Source organism: Aricia agestis, chromosome 13 (assembly GCF_905147365.1).
Source record: "Aricia agestis chromosome 13, ilAriAges1.1, whole genome shotgun sequence".
Lineage (NCBI taxonomy): Eukaryota > Metazoa > Arthropoda > Insecta > Lepidoptera > Lycaenidae > Aricia > Aricia agestis.
Window position 1 is genome coordinate 4,680,715 of NC_056418.1, and position 21,983 is coordinate 4,702,697.

General features: G+C 35.6%; 1 protein-coding gene across 1 annotated transcript in view; it reads right to left on the minus strand.

Moving 5' to 3' along the window:
• LOC121733170 (receptor-type guanylate cyclase gcy-1) overlaps positions 1 to 21,983 on the minus strand; it is a 46,836-nt gene that overhangs the window by 24,590 nt on the left and 263 nt on the right. Inside the window, exons 2-3 of the mRNA XM_042123341.1 lie at positions 14,097 to 14,194; positions 6,287 to 6,421 (exon numbers count right to left, since the gene is read on the minus strand). Of these exons, the coding sequence (XP_041979275.1) occupies positions 6,287 to 6,421; positions 14,097 to 14,194 (233 nt within the window). The remainder of the gene's footprint in view (positions 1 to 6,286; positions 6,422 to 14,096; positions 14,195 to 21,983) is intronic.

Here is a 21,983-nt window from a genome sequence, read left to right on the forward strand (position 1 = left end):
ACTTTTATATTATATTACTGAAATGGGCTGGAAACTTGTCAATTATTGTCATGTTGTAATTCTTAGGCTTGGTTCATACGGCACAATCCTGAACGTTTTTTTTGCAGTATACGTCTTAACGAATAAATAGTTGCGCATATAATGTATACAGTATATAGAACCATTCACACGTCGATTGTACTGCAACAAATCGTGTACCAATAAATCCACTACAAACCATCGCCAAACGAATACAAAAAAAGAAAAAAGGGCAAGACCGTGTGAAGCTGGCCTTACTGCCGCACTCAGAGACGAATATTACTAATTACTGAACTGTAAATAAATGGAGATTTTGACATAAGCCCCATGCATTACTTGTCATACTCTTAATTAAATTGAAGTTTTATCATCATTAATACTAGTTGTTTGACCGAGCTTTGCTCGGTATCCGATGAAAATGACATTTTCTAGAAATGTCATCTATATACTAAATTTCATGAAAATCGTTATATATATATATATATATATATATATATATATATATATATATATATATATATATATATATATATATATATATATATATATATACAAGAATTGGTCGTTTAAAGATATAAGATTAATTTTATCTGAGTTCGGTCGTTAAATATTTCAAAGTTATTTAGCACTAGATGTTCCGCGCGGCTTCGCCCGCGTAATTTCGGAATGTCACAGAAACCGTAAATTTTTCCGCAAAAAAAAGAAACCTATGTACTTTCATTTCATGTGTGCCAAATAACATAAAAAATGCTCCAGTAGTTTCTTAATATAATAAGCAATTTTAAATAATTTCCTGTGTTTTTTTCACATTTTCCTCTATTTCTTCGCTCCTATTAGTCTGACACCCGGTTTCTGAAAGGCAGATCAACACTAAAATTAACTAATCGCCTGTTAAATCTCTTGTCAAGTAACAATTGGGTTGCTAGAAGCACGGTTAGTTAGTTTAATTTGATCAGCGCGTCAGTTGACGGTAGATGTTCAATTTGACTCGAGAATGATAATATGTCAACCGCCATTTTGGGTTTCCGAAACGCTTGTCAAGCCGTAATCATAGATTAAAGGTTTGTCAAAAGCTGTGTCAACTAATCGGTAATTGTGGGTGAATTTACTTATGAATTCAATTGATTTCTTATGTTAATCTACATTTTCTCTTTGAACCTACGTTACTATAAGGTTCGTAAACACATTTATTATGAAGTTTTAATAAACATTCGTAAGAAATACGTCGATTATGCAAATAAACTGTTTTATTTGCAATACTCGTTTTATTTGCAGAAAATGTATATTATAATCAATTTCATTTCTAAAATGAAGAGAATTTAGGATTCGATATCATCTGAAAAATTAAAATTCGGAATTCTGACAAATGAACGAAAATAAACAAATCGCATGTCAAATCAAAATGATCACAGATTAGTTAATTTTCGTCTGATCAATGTTTCAAAAAGTATCAGATTTAAAATTCCCAGAATATTTTTGAAGGCAATGACAGTCTGCAATTCCTTCTTTTGACATTTAACTTGCATTTTTGATAGTTAATAGTGAAGCAATGAATGAAAACAAACAAATCGCTGGTCAAATTAAAAATGATCATAGATTAGTTAATTTTCGGCTGATCAATGTATCAGAAACTCAAACTGTTTTGACATCCATGCTAAATTAACAGCAGTGTTAGTTGATCAGTGATTTGACAGGCCTTTCAGAAACCGGGGGGCGTGATAAATTAAGAATTAATAAAATATACAAATAAGCCCTTTCAAATAATTTCCCCCCGTTTTTTCCACACTTTTCTCTATTTCTTCGCTCCTATTAGTATTAGCGTGATGAAAATATATAACCTAAAGCCTTCCTCGATAATTGGACTATCTAACACTGAAAGATTTTTTCAAACCGGACCAGTAGTTCCTGAGATTAGCGCGTTCAAACAAACAAAGTCTTCCGCTTTATAATATTAAGTATAGATAAAAATAAAAAATAAATAAGCTGAGTACGTTAAAATACAAAATTGAAAAAAAATACAGCCTATGTCACCCGTGGAATTTATATCGAATCACTCTTTTGTCTATTTTAGTAGTTGAATAACAAACATTGACTGCAAAAACCATTCACCTTACTTTTGGCTTTGCCGTAATCGGCAATATCAAATCAAAAAATAAAATTTAGAAATACTTACCAAGATTTGCGATTGTTGTTTACTGTGGCAAATTTTTATTTCGAGAATCATATTTATTTACTTATTGTACGTGTCGGTGATAAAATCTAATAATATTTAAATATACTTAATATACTACTAAGTATATTATTAGATTTTATCACCGACACGTACAATTTATATAGGTTTTTGATGTAATAAGACATTATGTATGCTTTTATATAATTTAAACAACTTTAATCTCCGATAATATCCAATAGAACCAAAGTCAATTTAAGTCCTGCTCTACTGAATCCTTATAAATAGTTTTTTCAACCTATAAGCGATAAGGTGCGACTCTAATGGAAAAATACGAATTAAATTCTCCCGATTGCCTCAATAAATCAGGCGCGGTGCTAAATTTGCAGTGGAAACACACGGGTAGATCTTCGCCTGTATACCAGATAACCTGACGATGATTTTATCGAAACCGGTCGTGTGAAACATAATTGTAATTAAATAAATTAATAAAAATCAGCCAAGTGCGAGTCGGACTCGCGCACATAGGGCTCCGTACCGCTACCGGTATAGACTGAAAGTAGACAAAAAATTGTGTTTTTTGTATGGGAAAATTAAATATTTACTTTATTTTAATTTTATTATTAGTTATTAAAGTACAAATATAATTAAGGATTTTCTGGAAATTTCAAATGCCCAATTGTTACAATTATTGATTACGAGCAAAAAAGGCCAAAAAAATCACGTTTCTTGTATGGGAGCCCCCCTTTAATTATAAAAATTATTTTATTTTTAGTATTTGTTGTTATAGTAGCAACAATATACATAATCTGTGAAAATTTCAGTAGTCTAGCTGTAGCCGTTCTTGAGTTATAGCCTGGACACAGGCAGACGGACAGACAGACATCGAAGTCTCATGAATAGGGTCCCGTTTTCACCCTTTGGGTACGGAACCCTAAAAATGGAATAAGTGCATGAAAAGTGTGTATTTTTACTTTAATATTATTCTTGTAAAACATTAAAGATGTTTCTAAACTATATCCAAACTAATATTATAAATGCGAAAATTAATTGTCTGCTTGTCTGGCTGTCTGCTACTTCCTCACGCTTAAACACTGAATCGATTTGGATGTTATAGAGATACTTTGCGTCCCGGGAAAGGACAAAATATAGTTTTTATACTGAAAAAATGAACGGTACCTTCGATATAAACTTTCAATGCATTGCATTTCAATTTAAATTGCATCATCTACTCTCTCATAAATGACAATATGAATCTAAGGCCACGTACCTTATATTTGTAGGGATCCACGTTGTACACAATATTATGATTTTTCATTTTTGTACTTGGGATACGTTTCACCCGCAAAATGTACTATCAAAATGTAATATAAAGACAGACAGCGAGAAGCGGTTTTATTAGTAGTGAATATCCACTCGAATGTGTTCCCGTATATTTGAACCTGGGATTAGATAGAGAGCAGTTTATTTGTTTTAAATTAACCCTATTCTTGGTACTGTGTACAATTTGATACATACAACTTTAAAAAAATCCCGAGAATTTATCTAATGTTTTTTTTTAAACTTTTATTATTTAATATGGTAGAAAATATATTTATGCTCAAAATAAAAAACCTTTTTAAATGCTTGCAACAATAAAATGGACAATATAGCGCAAGATAGCGGACCGATCGAATGCGTCTTCACATCCCAAAGTAAGATTATTGATTATTTATTATATTTTGTTTAAATTGTTTTCAAAAGTAATAAAATCTCAAAAGCTTATGGTATATTCTAACCACTAACGTTATTTTCCAATAGCTAAATATATTATTAGTGCATGTAATCTTTATTGTTTTTCGAGTGTAGCAAATGTGATACACTGCTAGATAGCAAACATTCTAGATATTTTTTACTGTGTATCAAATATGTGACATTGCCAGATTTGTATAGATATACAATTCCTTTGTTTCTTTCGAAACTGGTTATATCTAAAGAGCCAAAATGTAGTCATTATGTACTTAAATTATCTATATTTTTGTCATTCACAGATAATTTCTCACTTAAGCACGCAACAACATAGAAGAGCTCGGCAACTCGTAGCTCTTGTTCCAAAACCGGGAGCAAAATCAGATTTGGACGAAAGTGATACTTCTGAGAACGAAGTTCAACATTTCTCCCTCCCGTTTCCGCACTCTGATAGCAGTTCACCACCTCCATCATTGCCATCTTCAATAGAAAACCTAAATCTTCTCTCAGATGACGATATTGAGGTCAATCAAATGGTCGCTTTAAAGTCTTTGGCATAAGCATACAGCCAACATTCAATTCAGTCACCATTGATTAACCTTGGTTCGAGATTAATTTTATCGCCTAATCCATCAGCAGTTCTGAGACCAGGACTTGGTGTCCATCACCTTCGTCACCGTCTGGACTAGCTGCACCCTTGTTGCGTTGCGTTGTGATAAAGACGAGAGAAAAAGACGTACGTAATGTATTACATCGTGATGTGCATTGTTACGTTACGTTAACGTAAAGTTGCGCGTCACGTCAACGTACTGTGCCTCGTTGACGACGTCGTAACGTGGAGATATGGACAGGCCCTGACATGGGCGGTGTTGGTCTGTATGACATGCTGATCGCTCTATATCGTACGTCATTCAGAGGCCATCGTTGGCATTTTATTTTATTTATTCTATTATACATATTTTATTTTCACAAATGCTCGATATTTGTATAAATAATTCCTGGTTTCTATATCGGCGTGATGAAAAAGCCCTAAATTGAAATGTTTGAACGCCTGCGAAGGTTTTGAAAGAACTGATAATTTTATGATCACTATCAGGCCTGTCACGAAATCTATGAGTATTCAGAAGCCAGTAGCTGAAGGACCATGATGCTGTACGGCTGTCAAGTTGCTCATAATCCAACTTTAATAGCCAGTAGAGCAAGTGCACAAATTAAGGGTTGAGTAAATTTTTTTGTCAAAAATGCAGATAGAGACTATGCTTATTGCCGGAACGTATCTGTTTTATAGAATTTTATACTTAAAAGTAACAGTTTATAAATATTTATAATAATTCAGTTATAAATATTTATATATCTTGCTTTACTGAAAAGTTGGCATTGTAGCAAATTAGATACATAGATTTTATAGTGTTAATTGTTAAGGACTTGGCAGTGTATCTAATATGTTACGCTCAATAAATGATAAATTACTGATATTAAATTTTTTTTATTATTTTTTCTCCCTTCTATAGCCACCTACAAACATATTGAATGTGTTCTTTTTTAATTTTTTTAAAATATTTTTTCTTGCCAAGTATAGGGTTAAGATTAATTAAGTGAGACGCCTCACGATCCCCCGACGTTGAGACGAGGTAATATCGAAGAGGCTTTGAACGGAGAATCAGAGGTTAACAAATTGAGTGATTACGATTCGCCGATTTTGTATAGTTCATTTATTGTGTAGCCAAAATTACACAAGGGCACTTTCAGAACTGAATAATTCCGGTTAATAATAATTCCGCTACTACTACGATATACATAATATTCTAGACCACAATAGTAATAGTTTCATAATATAGTAAAGCAAAGAAGCTTATTGCCATATTATGTCAATAATATATTAAAGTATAGTGTTAACTTAAATATTAATAGCAATGAGCGTACTTAATGCTATATTTTAGCGTAGTCTGAATGTAGCTTGAGAAAATATTTAAAGATAATATTAATTAAAGGAGACTTACTCACGTGCTCTAAGCACGAGTCACAAATGACTCATTTTCATGAATTGGGGCTGAGCAGCTCTGATTCGTGTAAGTGTGCCTTATATGCTTATTCGTTCATACCATGCTAGGCTGAAGTCTCGATACCAGCGTTCAGCGGCGCGGCGCGTATCAATGTGTATATTTATATGGACAGGCCCCGAAAACCGAGCGGCGCGCAGCGTACTAGATGGCTTATCCATATTAATCTATACATTGTCTCGCGCCGTGCCGCTCCCGCACCGCTGCACGCTGGTGTCGAGACTTCAGCCTTACAGCGGTACCCGCGCCTATCATCAGTTTGTTTGAAGTCGGCCTACTTGTTCATTATGTATATTGTAGTTTCCCTTACCTGAGATCGGACAGCTCAGCCAGGAAGGTGGTCTCGTCGACGGGCGTGTGGCGGTTCTTGAACACGAGGGGGGGGAGCTCGCCCATCTGCTGCAACGCGCTATCCGTGCCCGCGAAACGCTGCGTCAGGTTCGACCTGCGAAGGGGTTAGCTTACATTACGTGACGAGATAATGCGATTTATTTTTAGACGAAAATTGTGTGTAAGGCCGCTTTTCCTGTCGTGCGTGTTGTCACCAGCGCGAATCTTGTCCGTATGCGGGTGATAATATGCTCATGGTCAAACTTATATTAACTGTGAAGAGGGAACTCTTCACACATACACAGGGAGTCTGGTTTACACAACGATACGATTTATATCTAATTCTCCATGACAATCCGGGAGTTGACAGTACGTTTAAAATTTTAAAATAATTATTAAATTTTATAGATTTATTGATAAAAAGTCTAAAACAATACAAATAACGAAAAATTAATTATTGTTTTCTACAATACTATTTTGATTGTTTGTTTGTCTTGAATAGGCTCCGAAACTACTGGACTGATTTGAAAGATTCTTTTACCATTGGAATCCTACATTAATTCTGCTGAATATAGGCTAAATTTTATTTTGGAATAAAATAGGGTTTCGTAAGATATTTGGGATTTTCGGACGCAAGGTGTAAAAAATCAACCAGAAATGTTACTTTTTTCGCGTACGCTGTTAAAACTATAAAAGATAGAACCATAAAATGTTCTAAGTAATTGTAGATCTTTTAAATATCTACAAAAAATCCGCAACACACTATACCTATCTATGTTGAGTGAGGCACAATAACCATTTTTTTATTAAAAAATCTTGATATGTTTTTGGACTACATTTAAATGCCTTTATTTTACTCATGGCATTAATTCTTATCAAAATAAATTTTTTGATAAGAATTTCATTACTAAGTACAGTTAATGTAGATAATATTTGGTCTTTGAATGATTAAAATTGGACGTTTGGTTTTAATGTTATGGCGAAATTAAAATATTACGATTTCTGCTGCACGTTGCGAATTGGGCGTCGTCAAGGCGCGCCGCGCGGGTGTGCTCGCCCGGAGAGTCCACGTAAATATTAATTATTATTCCCTCGATCATGGGAATCGCAGACACAATAGATTTATAATATAATAGTTTAAATGCGACAGCCGGGTGCCACTTCATTGATGGGATAATATTATAGTGCTTCATTATTTCATTACGTTTTGAATGACTATTATTTCTGAATTAATAATCAAACATAACACTTAAAATATAAAAAAAAATACAATAAAAATGTGTATAATAATTATAATATAGTAGTAGTTACAGGCTAAATAGTGTAAACCATTTTTATGTTCTGCTTAACATAAAGATTGACTAAGAAATAAAGATTGAAAAAAAATTATTTAAAAATCAATGTCCACCCGTGCGAAGCCGGGGCGGGCCGCTAGTATTTTATATAGAAAAAAAAATATGGATTTATTAACTGTAAGTCACGTGATTCGAAACGCCAATCTGAAGCAGTGACGTCATTGTTCAGTGTCAAACAAAATTGACAGTTGTTAGGTTAAACACTTATGGCCGATTTACACGGGTGACTAAAGCCGCACGGAGAAAATCGACCGTGTAAATGGCAATTCGACTACGCCGCGCCGCATGCGGCTAAAGTCGCAAGCCCCAAAGTTGTGCGGCCAATAGCTGCATGCGGCTGGTGACTAAAATAGACATTCGACCGTGCAAACGCTCAGTCGCAAGCGATTGCTTGCTGCGAATACTAAACTGTTGACTGCTGACTTGCCGGGTGACTAAAATTAACCCGTTAGTCACCCGTGTAAATCGGCCATTACTCACTTTTGCTCTGTCTACATATATGTCAATGTGATGCAACGAATGAACGGATAAATGAACGAATGATTTGTGGAATCTAGTTAAAATATGGTAACAATATTACGACACGGCGACGTAAATTAGAAACCGAATGTGACTGTGTCGACTTGTCCCCAACTTTAGCTGCAGCGACTTCTCTTTATGAAACGGCGACGCGATTAAGTGTCGAGAACAAATAAGTCTTAGCACAAGGTGTCGAAACCGTTACGTCGAGATCCCAAAAATGGCTATATGGGCGCTTATGTTTCATGAACGATGACGCCACGTGATCACGTGACCATAATGCCGCGTTTTGTGACATATTTTGAATTCAGTATTTTAAATTATTTTTAACTCATTCTAGGGCATAATAATGAATAAAATATTAATTTACAGGTATTATTGTAAACAACTGAAGCGCTTAAAACTATTTTTAAAAAGTTGTCAACTCCCGGATATGTATTTGTGGCATCGTATAGTTTCTGCTTTAGCATTCTAATCTAGTATTTATGTTTCATAGATTACAAAATGAAAATCAAAATAGGCACCCCGGGTAAAAAGTATGTCAATTCAATATTTTTCTTCTTGTGTACTTATTAAAGTCTTGAATGGGGGCATGCTATGCACCGCACACCACATCACGTTGCAATGTGAACTCACCCGATATTCGTAATTCTTTCAAATTCTTTATTAAGCATACAATAATATACAATAGTATAAAAGCTAGGTAGCGTACATCTCGTCGTCTAATCCCATGCTAAGTAAAAACTTGTGTTATGGCAATCAGACAACGGATGCACGCCGAACTATTTTATCCTAATATATGTATATTATTTACACATTCACACACACAATCACACTACACTTTGTCACGTAAAGTCTCTTTCGGCGACGTGACGCGCTTCGTTCGGGAGCCTCCCCCGGAACCTCCGGTAAACTACACCGGCGGACCAGAACTCCTCCACCTCGAAGATGGATAAAACTTGAGTCGGCACTCTCACCACAAAGGTGAAATTAAGTCATGAGTCATTACTGCTACGTCATGTACGACTCGTAGCAATATCGTAGCATCTCGTAGCAGGTGCTACGGGTTCGTAGCACTCGTAGGTGCGTCTGTATTTGCTACGAGTGCGTAGCGGAAGACTCTCACTGCTACCACGAAATTAGGCTGCGTTTCCACCCGAGATGTGGGCTGAAAATGTGTAGTGCGAGGATGTTAAAATGTGTAGTTGTTTCCACCAAAGCTGTGCGATTAAAAGGTGCCTACTAAGATGTTTAGTGGAGCTGTAAAAATGTGCAAATGTGTCGTGCAAAGCTGTGAAATGTGTCGACTCGAATAATTAAATTTGAATTTCGAACGCCAATATTTTTTCCTCACAATCATAAAGTTAATATACCTAGCGGAATAGAGTCAGTAACACTGCGTGGTAAAAGAGACGTGTGATACATGACAGTAGAACCAATATTCTTCATCTGTTTGACATCCAGTCGGCACTTATCGGCACGTTGACAATTTAATCTCTTAGAAAGATGCTTGTGTAAGTGTATATGTAAAAAAAAAATTACACACAGACGCAAATCAATTTCGGTTTCGTTTGACAGCTCGAAATTGTTGTTCTATTCCGCTAGGTAACTTTATGCTCACAACACATCCCTCGCACGAATTCCTCCACACATTCCTCGTTTGTTTTGTATGTGAAAAAATCTAGCTCCGCTAAGCCGTTTCCTGTGAGCTGTGCTGACCGCTCTGGTGGAAACGGCTTAACGGAGCTTAGGCAAAGTAAATGAAGCTATTCCATTGGTTGTTTACAAACACATCCCTCGCTACGCATCCTCGCACATCTCTGGTGGAAAGGCTAAGGCTCTTTTCCTGTCATGCGTGTTATCGCCCGCGCAGAATCTTGAAACCCCTTAGATTACTTACTTTAAAAATGCGAAAGTATTTGCATTGACCTTGTCTTTCTCAGTTTTGATATGATTTACTGTTAGTCCGTCACGTTTAAACCTATAAGCCGATTTAGATGAAATTATGGATATATACTTTGAATCCTGGAAATGGATTTATACTATATATCTAGTTTTATTTTGAAAATGCACGGTGACTAGAAGTCGCGTTCCTCTTAGTATTCAGTCCCTTTTCTGTCAAAATATAATCCTATTCTTATGAAACGTCAAACCTACGTGAAACACGTTCTGCTTTCAAAATAAATTATTATTTTCGTTCGAATTTAACGAGAATATTTTTTTGCTGTCTGATGCGAAAAGGGAGAATTACGCAAGTCGGAGCAGAGGGCGCTACTAGCACATACAGTAAGTAATCCGACTAAGGGCCGGGACACAAAAACACGATACGACGCCGTGGATCCCCACGACACTATGTCGTATCGTGTTTTTGTGTCACGGCCTACGAATAATAAAAACTAAGGAATCGTAACTCCCATAGTATTACCGTTTTTAATTTGGTTCCTTTTGATCTGTCATGTCAGCCTAGTACCGCTCAAGATCACCTAAATATTGCAAATGTATTGAAATGTGTACCAGGTACACTTTTTTGACAAGTATCGTAGAGCATGTATTGTGACGGAGTTACTTTTCCTTAGTTTTTATTATTCGTAGGTCACGGCCTTATTTCCCTGACTATAAGGCCTACAAAGCTGTAATTCGGCATGAATGCACATCTTAATGATGTCGAAAAAATGGTGTATAAAATCTTTAAAAATATTTTTTTTAACGGTACCAATGCTGACTTTTTTTTTGCGTCCACTCCACCATGTGGGGTGTCGTTGGTGTGGTTTTTTTAAAATATTACGACTTACGAGTATTCAAAGATCATTTTCCGATATAGGGATCCATTTGTGAAATATGAAGTTTTAAAGTGGAAAAAAACGTTAGGGTCCAGTGCCCCCCCCCCTTCTACCAGCTAAACGGTTGCTTCTGGAAATGTGAAAAAATTCACGGGTGTAGGAAATATACTGAATTTAAAAGGAAAACTATCACGGCTAAAAAGACTTAATAAGTAATTGAGTAATAGGCGATCAAGTAAATAAGTATTCGTTGAAGTAAAAAGGAACTTTTCGTTCAAAATCCTTTGAGCGGTAGTTTCAACGTAACTGAGACGATGTTGTAAGTAGTGTAAAACACGTTATAAATGTGCATTCACTGACCATACAAAAATTATCAAAAACTAGCGGTACTACGGAACCCTATATAGCACGACACGCACTTGGCCGGTTTTTTGTTTACTGTCCATGCTGGTGCTGCCTCTATCGTGAAAACATTGCAGTAATTATATGCATTTTCCGCATTCGTTTTGCTTAAACGGAATTATGATTGAAATTCCGTGAGACTAGCACAAACGTTCGTTTTTCACGCGCAAACGTGTTGGCTTGCAATTGAAACGTACGTGCGGAATTCGTTGTTCGGAATAAAACAAACGTATGCGTTTTCATTTCTACTGATTCCATGCATTCGAAATTCCGAACGTATAACGAATTCGGAAATCGAATACGGAAAACGTGTGTATGTGACCTTGAAGCGGAATCCAGGTTTAAATTGTAAAGTTATATTCGTCTTAATATTATTCAATTACCCAAGTTGGGACTGTCAGCTTTATTATGCTGAAGTTAGTAACAGGTAACAAAATTTTATCCCCAATTCCGTTTAATGATATCGTTACATTGGTATTTATGAGACGAACAATTCCGCCTACATTTCCACACTTTTCCTGCGTCCATACATTAGCCTCTATTCTTAGGTTCTAAGGTTTAGGCAGAAAAATAATGGCTTATTCGAAGTAAAAATTAAGCTTATTGTTAAATTAATTAATTAATTAAATTAAGTATTTTCTCATACTTTCCTTGTACTCAAAGTAAAAGTATGCTCATCAGAATCTGCTCATTAGTTTAGGTGTTAAGAAGCGACAGACAGACCGACACAAAAACTGATATATCCATTAGGAAAGTATGGTTACATTATCCATTCATTGTGTATCACGCTTTTGAGGTTTCTAAGTGCGTCGATATATGTAACCAATACGACAAACGAAATAAATATTATGTATTTGCAGTGGCGTCGCGAAAAATAAAACTTATAGCCTAGACCACTCATATTATATGCACATAAAAAAAAAACAAATCTGTAACAAATGTTATTTATACCAGTGCTACTCAATTTTTTTGTGTTTAAGGACGCTATCACATTTTTTCACAAATATCAGCGATTTTCAGGTACCATTTTAAAGAATTACGAGTCACATTGCGAGGATATTTTGGTTTCAAATGAAAGATAATATATTCATCTTTTTTTTTTATGAAATAAGGGGGCAAACGAGCAAACGGGTCACCTGATGGAAAGCAACTTCCGTCGTCCATGGACACTCGCAGCATCAGAAGAGCTGCATGTGCGTTGCCGGCCTTTTAAGAGGGAATAGGGTAATAGGGGAGGGTAGGGGAGAGTAGGAAAGGGAATAGGGTAGGGGATTGGGCCTCCGGTAACCTCACTCACTCGGCGAAACACAGCGCAAGCGCTGTTTCACGCCGGTTTTCTGTGAGAACGTGGTATTTATCCGGTCGAGCCGACCCATTCGTGCCGAAGCATGGCTCTCCACATTTACACCATAAAAAATTTATAGACGCATACAAAATCTTGACTTTTGCATCCGTTGTGGATGATTTAGGATTTTTCAGAGCGAGCGAGCTCTTTAAATACTGTTGTGCCGGGGACAAGATTTTTAATTGTCTATATAGATGCCCATATGCGTACCCAGGTTCTGGGCCAGGGGGGGGCCAAATCAAATTTTTTATGAGCTAAGTGTTTGTAAAGAATAAAAAATTAATAATTTTTAGTTGTAAAAATATTGTATTGCCAACAAATGGCAAAAAATAGTTTTCTTAATTTCTAATTTTGGCAAAAATTAGTTTTCTTAATTTCTAATAGATGAAAGTACGAGATAATATACTTAGTAGGGACGTCAACATGATCCAGGGGGGGGGGCAGCTGCCCCCCCTGGATCATGTTGAAGTATGGCAAAATATAGCACAAACATGATAGTATTTTCAAAACAATATAAAGTTTCCATTGAAAATATATGGAGCTCATCTTCCTAAGTGTATGAGTACTGCAGTACATTATCATAAGTCCGAATACATCTTATTTAATTCCCTAATGCAGAGTACAGGGTCAGTACACATTTCGTGACAAGGCGATGCGATGTATTTTTAACGAGTCATTGAAAACTGAATTTTATGTACTACCACAGAATACATATTAGTACAAGCTGCAACTACACAAGCAGTTATACATTGAATTGTATAGATATTAGTATTGGTATTGTAATGAATGCCAATCCCAACTGATGTTAGATTTAAAAATATCATTTAAATAAAGCCATCGATATATCATAACTATGGAAATGTAAAGTAAATAAAAGTTCTACGAAGTGCACACCAAGGCGTACTTTTAAGCCCGTCACAGACTTAGCTATAATATATATTAATATACCGTACTACAATATACATATATTATAGTAGCTACCAGAAATATATATTATAGCTGAGTGTGCGGTCACGCGAAAATTAGTATAGAAACGGTCCAATGTATGAGACCTATAATAATTGTTCTCCAGGATATAACAAAACTAAGTGATATAATACTTAAGAGTAATCAGGCATACACATATGCGTCCCCTCACCCCTGTAACTGTATAGAGTTCTCTGTGAAAGTAGCAGCGCTGAAAGAGTATTTTTTTTTACTTTTGTATGGAAAAATTCATAACACTGCACTGGGGCGCTTGCCCGTTACATATCACCAAAAAAAAAACTTTCACAGTGAACTCTATATAAGGGACGCATACGCACCCTAAAATATTACTTTGGTTTGTGGCACCTTATACATAATATAGTCATGGTATTACGTTGGCTAAAAGAGACGTTGTTTACACACCTTAGCGTGCTTCCATTGGTGAAGATGAAGAATGCCACCTCTGAGCGCTCCTGTTGAAGCCTGGTCACCAGTTTCCCCAGTTCTGTAGCTCGGCTGACCTGCACAGAGCAAATGAGGTACTAATGAATATTATTAGTAAACTGGGTAGTTTACTAATGAATACACTCACTGACTTCGTGTTACTTAACAACGCCATCTGCTGGAATAGCTTTAGCTGTTGTTGTGTCGTTTAAGCAATTAGGTGCTCACAGAATAGTATTATTATTCGCCAATAGATGTCAGGAAGAGTCATATTTTTCAGTTTATCGATTATCGATAAAACACGAATAAAAAGACATTTTCTAAAAATGATTCCTAGCTAGATCGATTTTTCGCCCCCGAAACCCCTATATACTAAATTTCATGAAAATCGTTGGAGCCGATTCCGAGATTTCAATTATATATATATAATATTATCATGATTAATCCCAGATTACGGAGGAAAATGTTGTCGCCCCTAAACTAATATCAAAATCGTGCTGTTGATTAAATTATAACACAAACAAAACACGGCTTACATAATAAATTACTTCCGATATTATAATCCTTTGAGCGTGTGCAAAAGCGAATTCATTGAACTCACTTCCTGTATTAAATACACTAATTAATACAACAGTCTTGAGAATATTAATATTATTTAGCCCGGCCGCACATTGTCTGAATTCTGATCAGAAACAGTTGAATTTCGCCGGACCGAAACCCCGCACACTATCCGAAATATCCTTCCGGCGAGTTCGAGCTCACTCGGCTCAGCACAAAATGTAAGAGACAGCGCGGACGTTCAACTGTTTCGTATCAGAAATTTCGGACAATGTGCGGCCGGGCTTATTCATTATTATTTCGAGCCATATTGTAATAATAACATTTTGATTTTAGAAGTATACAACAATAAGGACGTTTGACGAAAACATTTGTTTCAAAATTCAGTAATAAAATAATTTTTATTTTGGTACTAACGGCTACATTCGGAGATATTCCTTGATAAATTAACTGTAACATAATAGAGAAGACGGAAAAGTATGAAGCTTAAGAAATAATGTTGATTAAAATAAAACCGACTAAATCATTAAATCATTAAAGTGCGCCCACAAATTAATGTAGTTATTGTCACTGGGGTGAAGAGTGTTATGGGTACTGTAGGGTGATAAATGCTAAATGATAATCATAAAGTTAATAAATCTAGCTGAATAGAGAAACAAAGGCCTGAGCAAGAGAGAGAGTCACTATCAGTAATACTGCGTGGTAAAAAGAGACGTGTGATACATGACAGCAGCACTCTTTTTTTGACGTCCAGTCAGCACGTGCCGCACGTTGACAATTTAATCTCATAGAATTCATGTTCAATTATGCTTGTGTAATTGTATACGTACACATATTTTGCACACAGATGAAAACCAATTTTGGTTTCGTTTGACAGCTCGAGATTGTTGCTCTATTCCGGCAGGTATATTAACTTTATGATGATAATACTTTAGGGTGTGTGTTAAGTCCCCTGTTGGTATAGACTTCACTGAGAAAGTAGCAGTGCTGAAAGAGTTACTTTTTTAAACTGTTGTATAGGCAAGTTCATGACTTTACGGCGCTTTCCAATACAAATCACAAAAAAATTTGCTCTTTCACAATGAACACTATATACGGGACATATACACACCCTAAAGTAATTTTTTTTTTCATTGTAGTCCGTTACACTCTTTATACAAAAACTGATTTGGCTTGGATCCGAAAAACTCTTTAACACTTTACACTATTGGCTCCTAAACGATTTCAAATTTACCTTTTAAGGGGCTCCAATACGCGAATGACCTTAGGCAAACGAGAGTTTCCAAACCACACTTCTGTACCTCACCCCCGCGCCATTCGCAATAGCGACATCTAGTGCAATATCGAACAATCAACACAACACAGTGACGCAGTCAAAAATACATATTTTAATGTAAAGACAGTACATTAAAATATGTATTTTTTTTACATTAGTTCGATCTGCAGAGAATATATCGTTAAGACTTACCAAGGTATTCGTAGATCATAACATTTTTTTATGACTTCAGTCCGATGTAATACTTAATTTTGAACTCTAGTGCTATATTGTTAAGGTTAGCATAACGTTAAGGTCAGCGTTACACCGAGTACCGAGTTTGTTGGCGACTTTACAATGCCTTTTTCCAATTTCCAGTTGTTCGGAATGTTTTTCTGCAGGACGAAATAATGTAATATACGCTTTAGTTGTATTGACGCGAATGAGATTTTGAGGCTTTTTTACACAACATGTATGAATAAATGGTTTTACTAACGTTTATAATGTATTTAAGTTTTGCTTGTGCCATATTTTTCTGGTACATTTTTGTAAATATTTGATAAATATAATGTAAGGTATGATAAGAAGGATGATAGTTTATCAATATTCATTTTAATATTTTTAAATGTTTCTATAATAATTTCGCCAAAGAAGGTAAAATGATATTACGTCTAGATTTTTATAAAATTTGTACTTCCACGAAAGGTTTTGAGAATTCATAGATTGTAATTTGTATACTAGACTATTTATTTGTAATACATATAAATAATCAAAGATTTTGTTTGTTTTTATTATATTTTATCTGAATTCTGAAGCTCACATCTTATTCCTCGAATCTTGGGTCGAATTTCGGTCGTGACGAAATATTAGAATTAAGAGCTCACCTGACTCTAAAAATCAAACATCGTCCTTCTCTCTTCACACTCACGCCCGTCTTTCATATGCCAGGTGAAAAAGGACGGCGCGGAATCATCGCCGAGTTAGTTTTACTTGAATAAAAGACGAACTATAATGATTATGAAAAAAGTGTTTTGAGCAAATTTAGGTTTTATCAATACCTTTTTAGATATTAAAAAATATTAAAGAAAAGACAGCAAACTTCGAAGATCCAAGCAAAAATGTGTCTAAAACAAGGTTTTTTGTAAAAAAGAAACTATCGAGCATTTTTTGAGTAATCGTGTTTTCGTCTTGAGCATTTAATCTTTATGAACTGAAGTTACTTGTGTCAAAAAATCAGTTTTCTAGACCTTACAGATTTTGAGATCTAGGTTAATGTATGTAGTCAAGTTAGGGTCATATGGGCTCTTAAGGTGAGAGCGCACTACCCGACAAATGACAATACGCGGTAGCAACGCGAAGTGCCGTTTTACAAACATGAATCTGACGTTTAAGGGTTGATTCAGACCGCAACGCGACGCGTAGATGCATTTCTAAATTTGTATGGATTTGACAGATTTCAATTGCGTCAGACGTCTTGCGAATCTGTCAAATCCATACTAATTTAGAAATGCATCTACGCGTCGCGTTGCGGTCTGAATTGACACTTAGACGTTTTATAAACGTATCGCTTCAGTGACGTGTGGTCTCGCCTTAACCTAAGTTTCGAAACCAGACTGTGAGGTGCCTTATTTACCACTTTTCTTCCAAAACAACACCTACAAAAAACAATTTGGGCATATTTTAGTACTTGACAAATAGAGGGGTAAATGCACAGAAATAAATCAAGATAGAACGGCAACGTGCGTGCGTTGCTAAGGAATCGATCGTGTCAAATTTTGCTTTGCATTTAGTTTAGAACAAATAACTTACCCGTGGAAAGAAATACCTCCGTTTGATCGCTTCATTTTCGTACTTCTGTTTTTACAATTAGACACTCTACAATGAGGCATTTTTGCACAACCGCTCCGGTGTAATCAAGTCGAGAGGTGCCCGCTGACTAAATAAACGTTTAACAAATCTTGCTCACTTGTGCAAGATTGAAACACGCGTACTCCACCTACCCCTCTTTTTGTCGGGTGTAAGAGGACCGTTAGAACTTGAATAGGTACTATATAGCTTAAGAGACAAAAAAAAGTGGATAGACCGAAATTAAAGAGATATAATACTAGAATGAAAACACGAAATAACATCTTACATATTTCTATATTAAAACAAATATAATTTGAAGACTTCACAATAAATGGGCACTTCTCAAAAATATATCAAATAACAGCATCGTAATGGTGGTCCCTCACCGGAAGCATTCGCATGTAATGTAATATTATAGATTCGTCTTTGAGCATTACATTACAATACTTCCTCCCTGGCTGACAAGCATTTGCGTGTAATGTGACATTATAGATTCGACTTCGAACATTACATAGAACTTCACTTCACTGTCACGTAGGCCGTAGCATTGATGTTACAAGTTGTTTCAAGATATTATACATTGTATCAATGAGTTTCTAAAATACTAGAGTAGCAATGTCTTACAAAAGATTCTCAGAAATGCGTAACCACTTTTTTGTTCAAAAGACAATGTCAAGTCATATATTCGTTATGTCATTATGTATGTGAGATATGCCTGCAGGCATCTTCGAAGTGGCAACGCGTTGCTACCGTAAACTTCCAATCTAGTTACGTTAGTAACATAGAATATCATTGCATTGTATCATTCTCAAAAAGAGCAAAGTTTCATCAAATATATATATTATTAATAATCAGTCAAATAATAAAACATTTACAATTTAAATAATCAGTCAATTATTAATCAATCAAATAATAAATCAGTCAAATAATAAAACATTTTATTCTTCATCACCTTGGTCGTCAAAAATGCTGTCCACATGTTAACACTTGATATTTTTTAACACTTCGATGAAACTTTGCTCTTAAAAATTTTAAAGCGCGAATAAAAATTGGAAATTAGTAAATCACTGGTATGAGATGCGATTCACAAAAAATAAAAATATTGTAGTGTAAAGACTATACCAAAGTATTTTTCAGTTTGGACAGAAGGTGCGGAAATCATATAGGGAAGCAGAAAAAAATAAAGTCTAAATATTTAAAAACATTAAAATCTCAGGAACTACTTGAATTGTAGGAATGAAATAAAGTACAAAATTTGTGTCTCTTAATGATTAATCTAATCAACTGGGTAGCAAGCTTACAAACCCTCGTAATTAATTTAAATAAAATAATTTCGTTTTCAGGGAGTCAAAAAATGACTAATTTAAAAATTGATTTTCTCAAAAACCAAGTAAAATGCGCACACGGGAGTTCTACTCTTGCATTTGAAATATAAGATGCCATCGACTCATTGCATTAACTTAGTCATGTCCGATTTTGGGGACCTCTAAAACACTGTGCAGCGGCCAGCCTTATAATATTAACTTTCCCGCGACCCGTACGCGTCAAGTGTCAAGACATGTCAACACAATGTAATAAATAATAATTAAAAACATGGATTATTTCCACTTTCCATAAAAACGGGACCCTATTACTAAGACTTCGTTGTCTGTCTGTCCGTCTGTCCGTCTGTCCGTCTGTCCGTCCGTCCGTCTGTCCGTCCGTCCGTCCGTCCGTCCGTCCGTCCGTCCGTCCGTACGTCCGTCCGTCCGTCCGTCCGTCCGTCCGTCCGTCCGTCCGTCTGTCTGTGTGTCGGTAACGGTAATAGCTATATAGTTATAGCGGCAACAGATATATCTGTAAACTGTCCTAAATACAAAATAAAATTAATATAGGGGGGCTCCCATACAACAAAGGTGTTTTTTTTTCTCTACTTATATCAATATTTGGCAACAGGTAGGTACCAACTTGAATTTTTTACAAAGTCCTTAGTTATATCATATAAGTGTACTTTAATATTTAATAATGAATATAATAAAATAAAATAAAAAATTAAGGGGGGCTCCCAATTCCCATACAAAAAACACAATTTTTGGGCTAATTTTGCTCGCACTTGGCCAATTATATAAAACAGATCAGGTATCAACAAAATTAAAATACAACATATTATATTTGGTCTGAGCTGCCAAAAAGTCTCGTTAGGCCCAATTCACACCGGATCGGCAGCGGCGCGAAGAGCATCTTAACAAATAATAATATCTTAACAAATACTTAAAACAAAATAAAATTAATATTTAAGGGCATACAACAAAAGTGATTTTTATGTGGAGTTCGTTGTGAAAGTAACAACGCTGAAGGAGTAGGAACTAAGTTCCTTATCGCGCATTGCGCTAGACAGAAAAAATTAAGACGAAAAGTTGTTAAGACACTTTTTGTGTCGTTAGTTGTAAGCCGTGCGGTAGGTAGCACGTGTTTCTCTCTCAATCTCTCTCTCTCTCTCATAGAAAGCAAGCTATTTTCGTTTCGTCTTTCTATTTCGCATTGAACAGTGTGGTGTAGCTACGATTTTTTTTGTGTGTATACAGGTTTTTTGTACATAAGAAATAACTTAGTTCCATCCGGGTGTCCCTTGACACCTCTCAGGTTTTTTTACTGTTGCATGGGAAAATTCATGACGCTCGAGCGCTTGTACATACAAAATTGCTCTTTCAGCGCTGCTACTTTCACATTGAACTCTAAATAAGGGACACATACATACCCTAAAGTATTATCACTTTGTCATGTTACACCCTTTTTATTTATTATCATCATCATTATCACAAGTAAAAGATTTTGCTGTTTTAATGCCAAAAGAAGCGGTGATGAAATGACATTCTGTAACAGTACCTACTGATAACAGTGAGTCAATTGAAACGTAATATTATTGTTATGCAAAAAAATGTCTTACGTTTTGTTAGTTAATGAAATTTTATTATGTCTGATTCATACACAACTACAAGCGTCCTGCCTCGACAGAATGTGACGTTGGTGCTAATAATGTATGTACAATCATGGTCTGAGGAAGTTATATCATTGACAATTTGTATGAGCCAAATTTGGTAGTAAAAATACTACAACGTTTTCGATTTATATTATGAGAATACTACCGTTAAATGTAAAGTTTTATAGATATTGTAACATCGAGGAAATTGATTCCGAGGCAGTTGACGGACCTACGTCATTTGGTCGACTAATGTCAATTCAATGTTAGCTGTGATCGGTCGGATGGGTTTGACTTAACGCGGTCAAATTATTTCTACGATTTACGATGGTCTGCAATCTGCCTAGAAATCAAAATCTCTGATAGTACTATAAAAATAACGTATTTTATTGTAGAAGTTAAAGTTCATTTTTGATTTTTTTCTATTCCTAAGACTCGATAGTAATACCATAGTAATCCTAACGGCCGTTCCCAATATTCAATCTATCTCTGGTTTGACATACAACCGATCGCAGCTAACATTGAATTGACATAAAATATATGTCTCTAATGTCTAATGAGAGCTATTCCTATCTCTAGCAGGGCAAAACCAGAGATAGATCAAATATTGGGAACGGCCGTAAGAGAACTACATAGTCACAAATGAGGTTTAAAAACCACTTAATTCAGTTGTAAAATACGAAGTTCGCATCACAGTATATTATATTAATATGCCCGCGATTACAATGTAATGCTAAGTACTCACATACGGTTTTGCTCGATCGAGCAATAACGTCGAGCAAAACCCGCGACTCGGGCTTACGTCCACATATTCAGCATTGCTCGATAGTTTTATTCTAAATCGATACATTTAATTCCATCAAGCCGGCTCGACGCGAGCCTTCGAGTGCCTCGATGCGAGCCTTCGAGCTGTCAGTTTTGCGGTTCACACAGTAATTATTACTCGATTTGGAGTAAAACTATCGAGCAAAACCGCATGTGAGTACTTAGCATATTGGATGAAAACATCCCGAAATATGTAAAGCGTCTGTCGGCGCATTAATCTGTGCATGTCACTGTCAGATTCTGAAGTGTTGACATTGAGTAATTAAAATTTTATCCCTCGTGAGTCGTGAAGCAATAACAATGGAAATTAAGGATTTTTATAGCTTTACAACACATATTAAGAATAAACACAACACATACAGATATACATACACATACGGATATAATATAGTTCCTCGTTCAATCAAGAAATCACTAATGT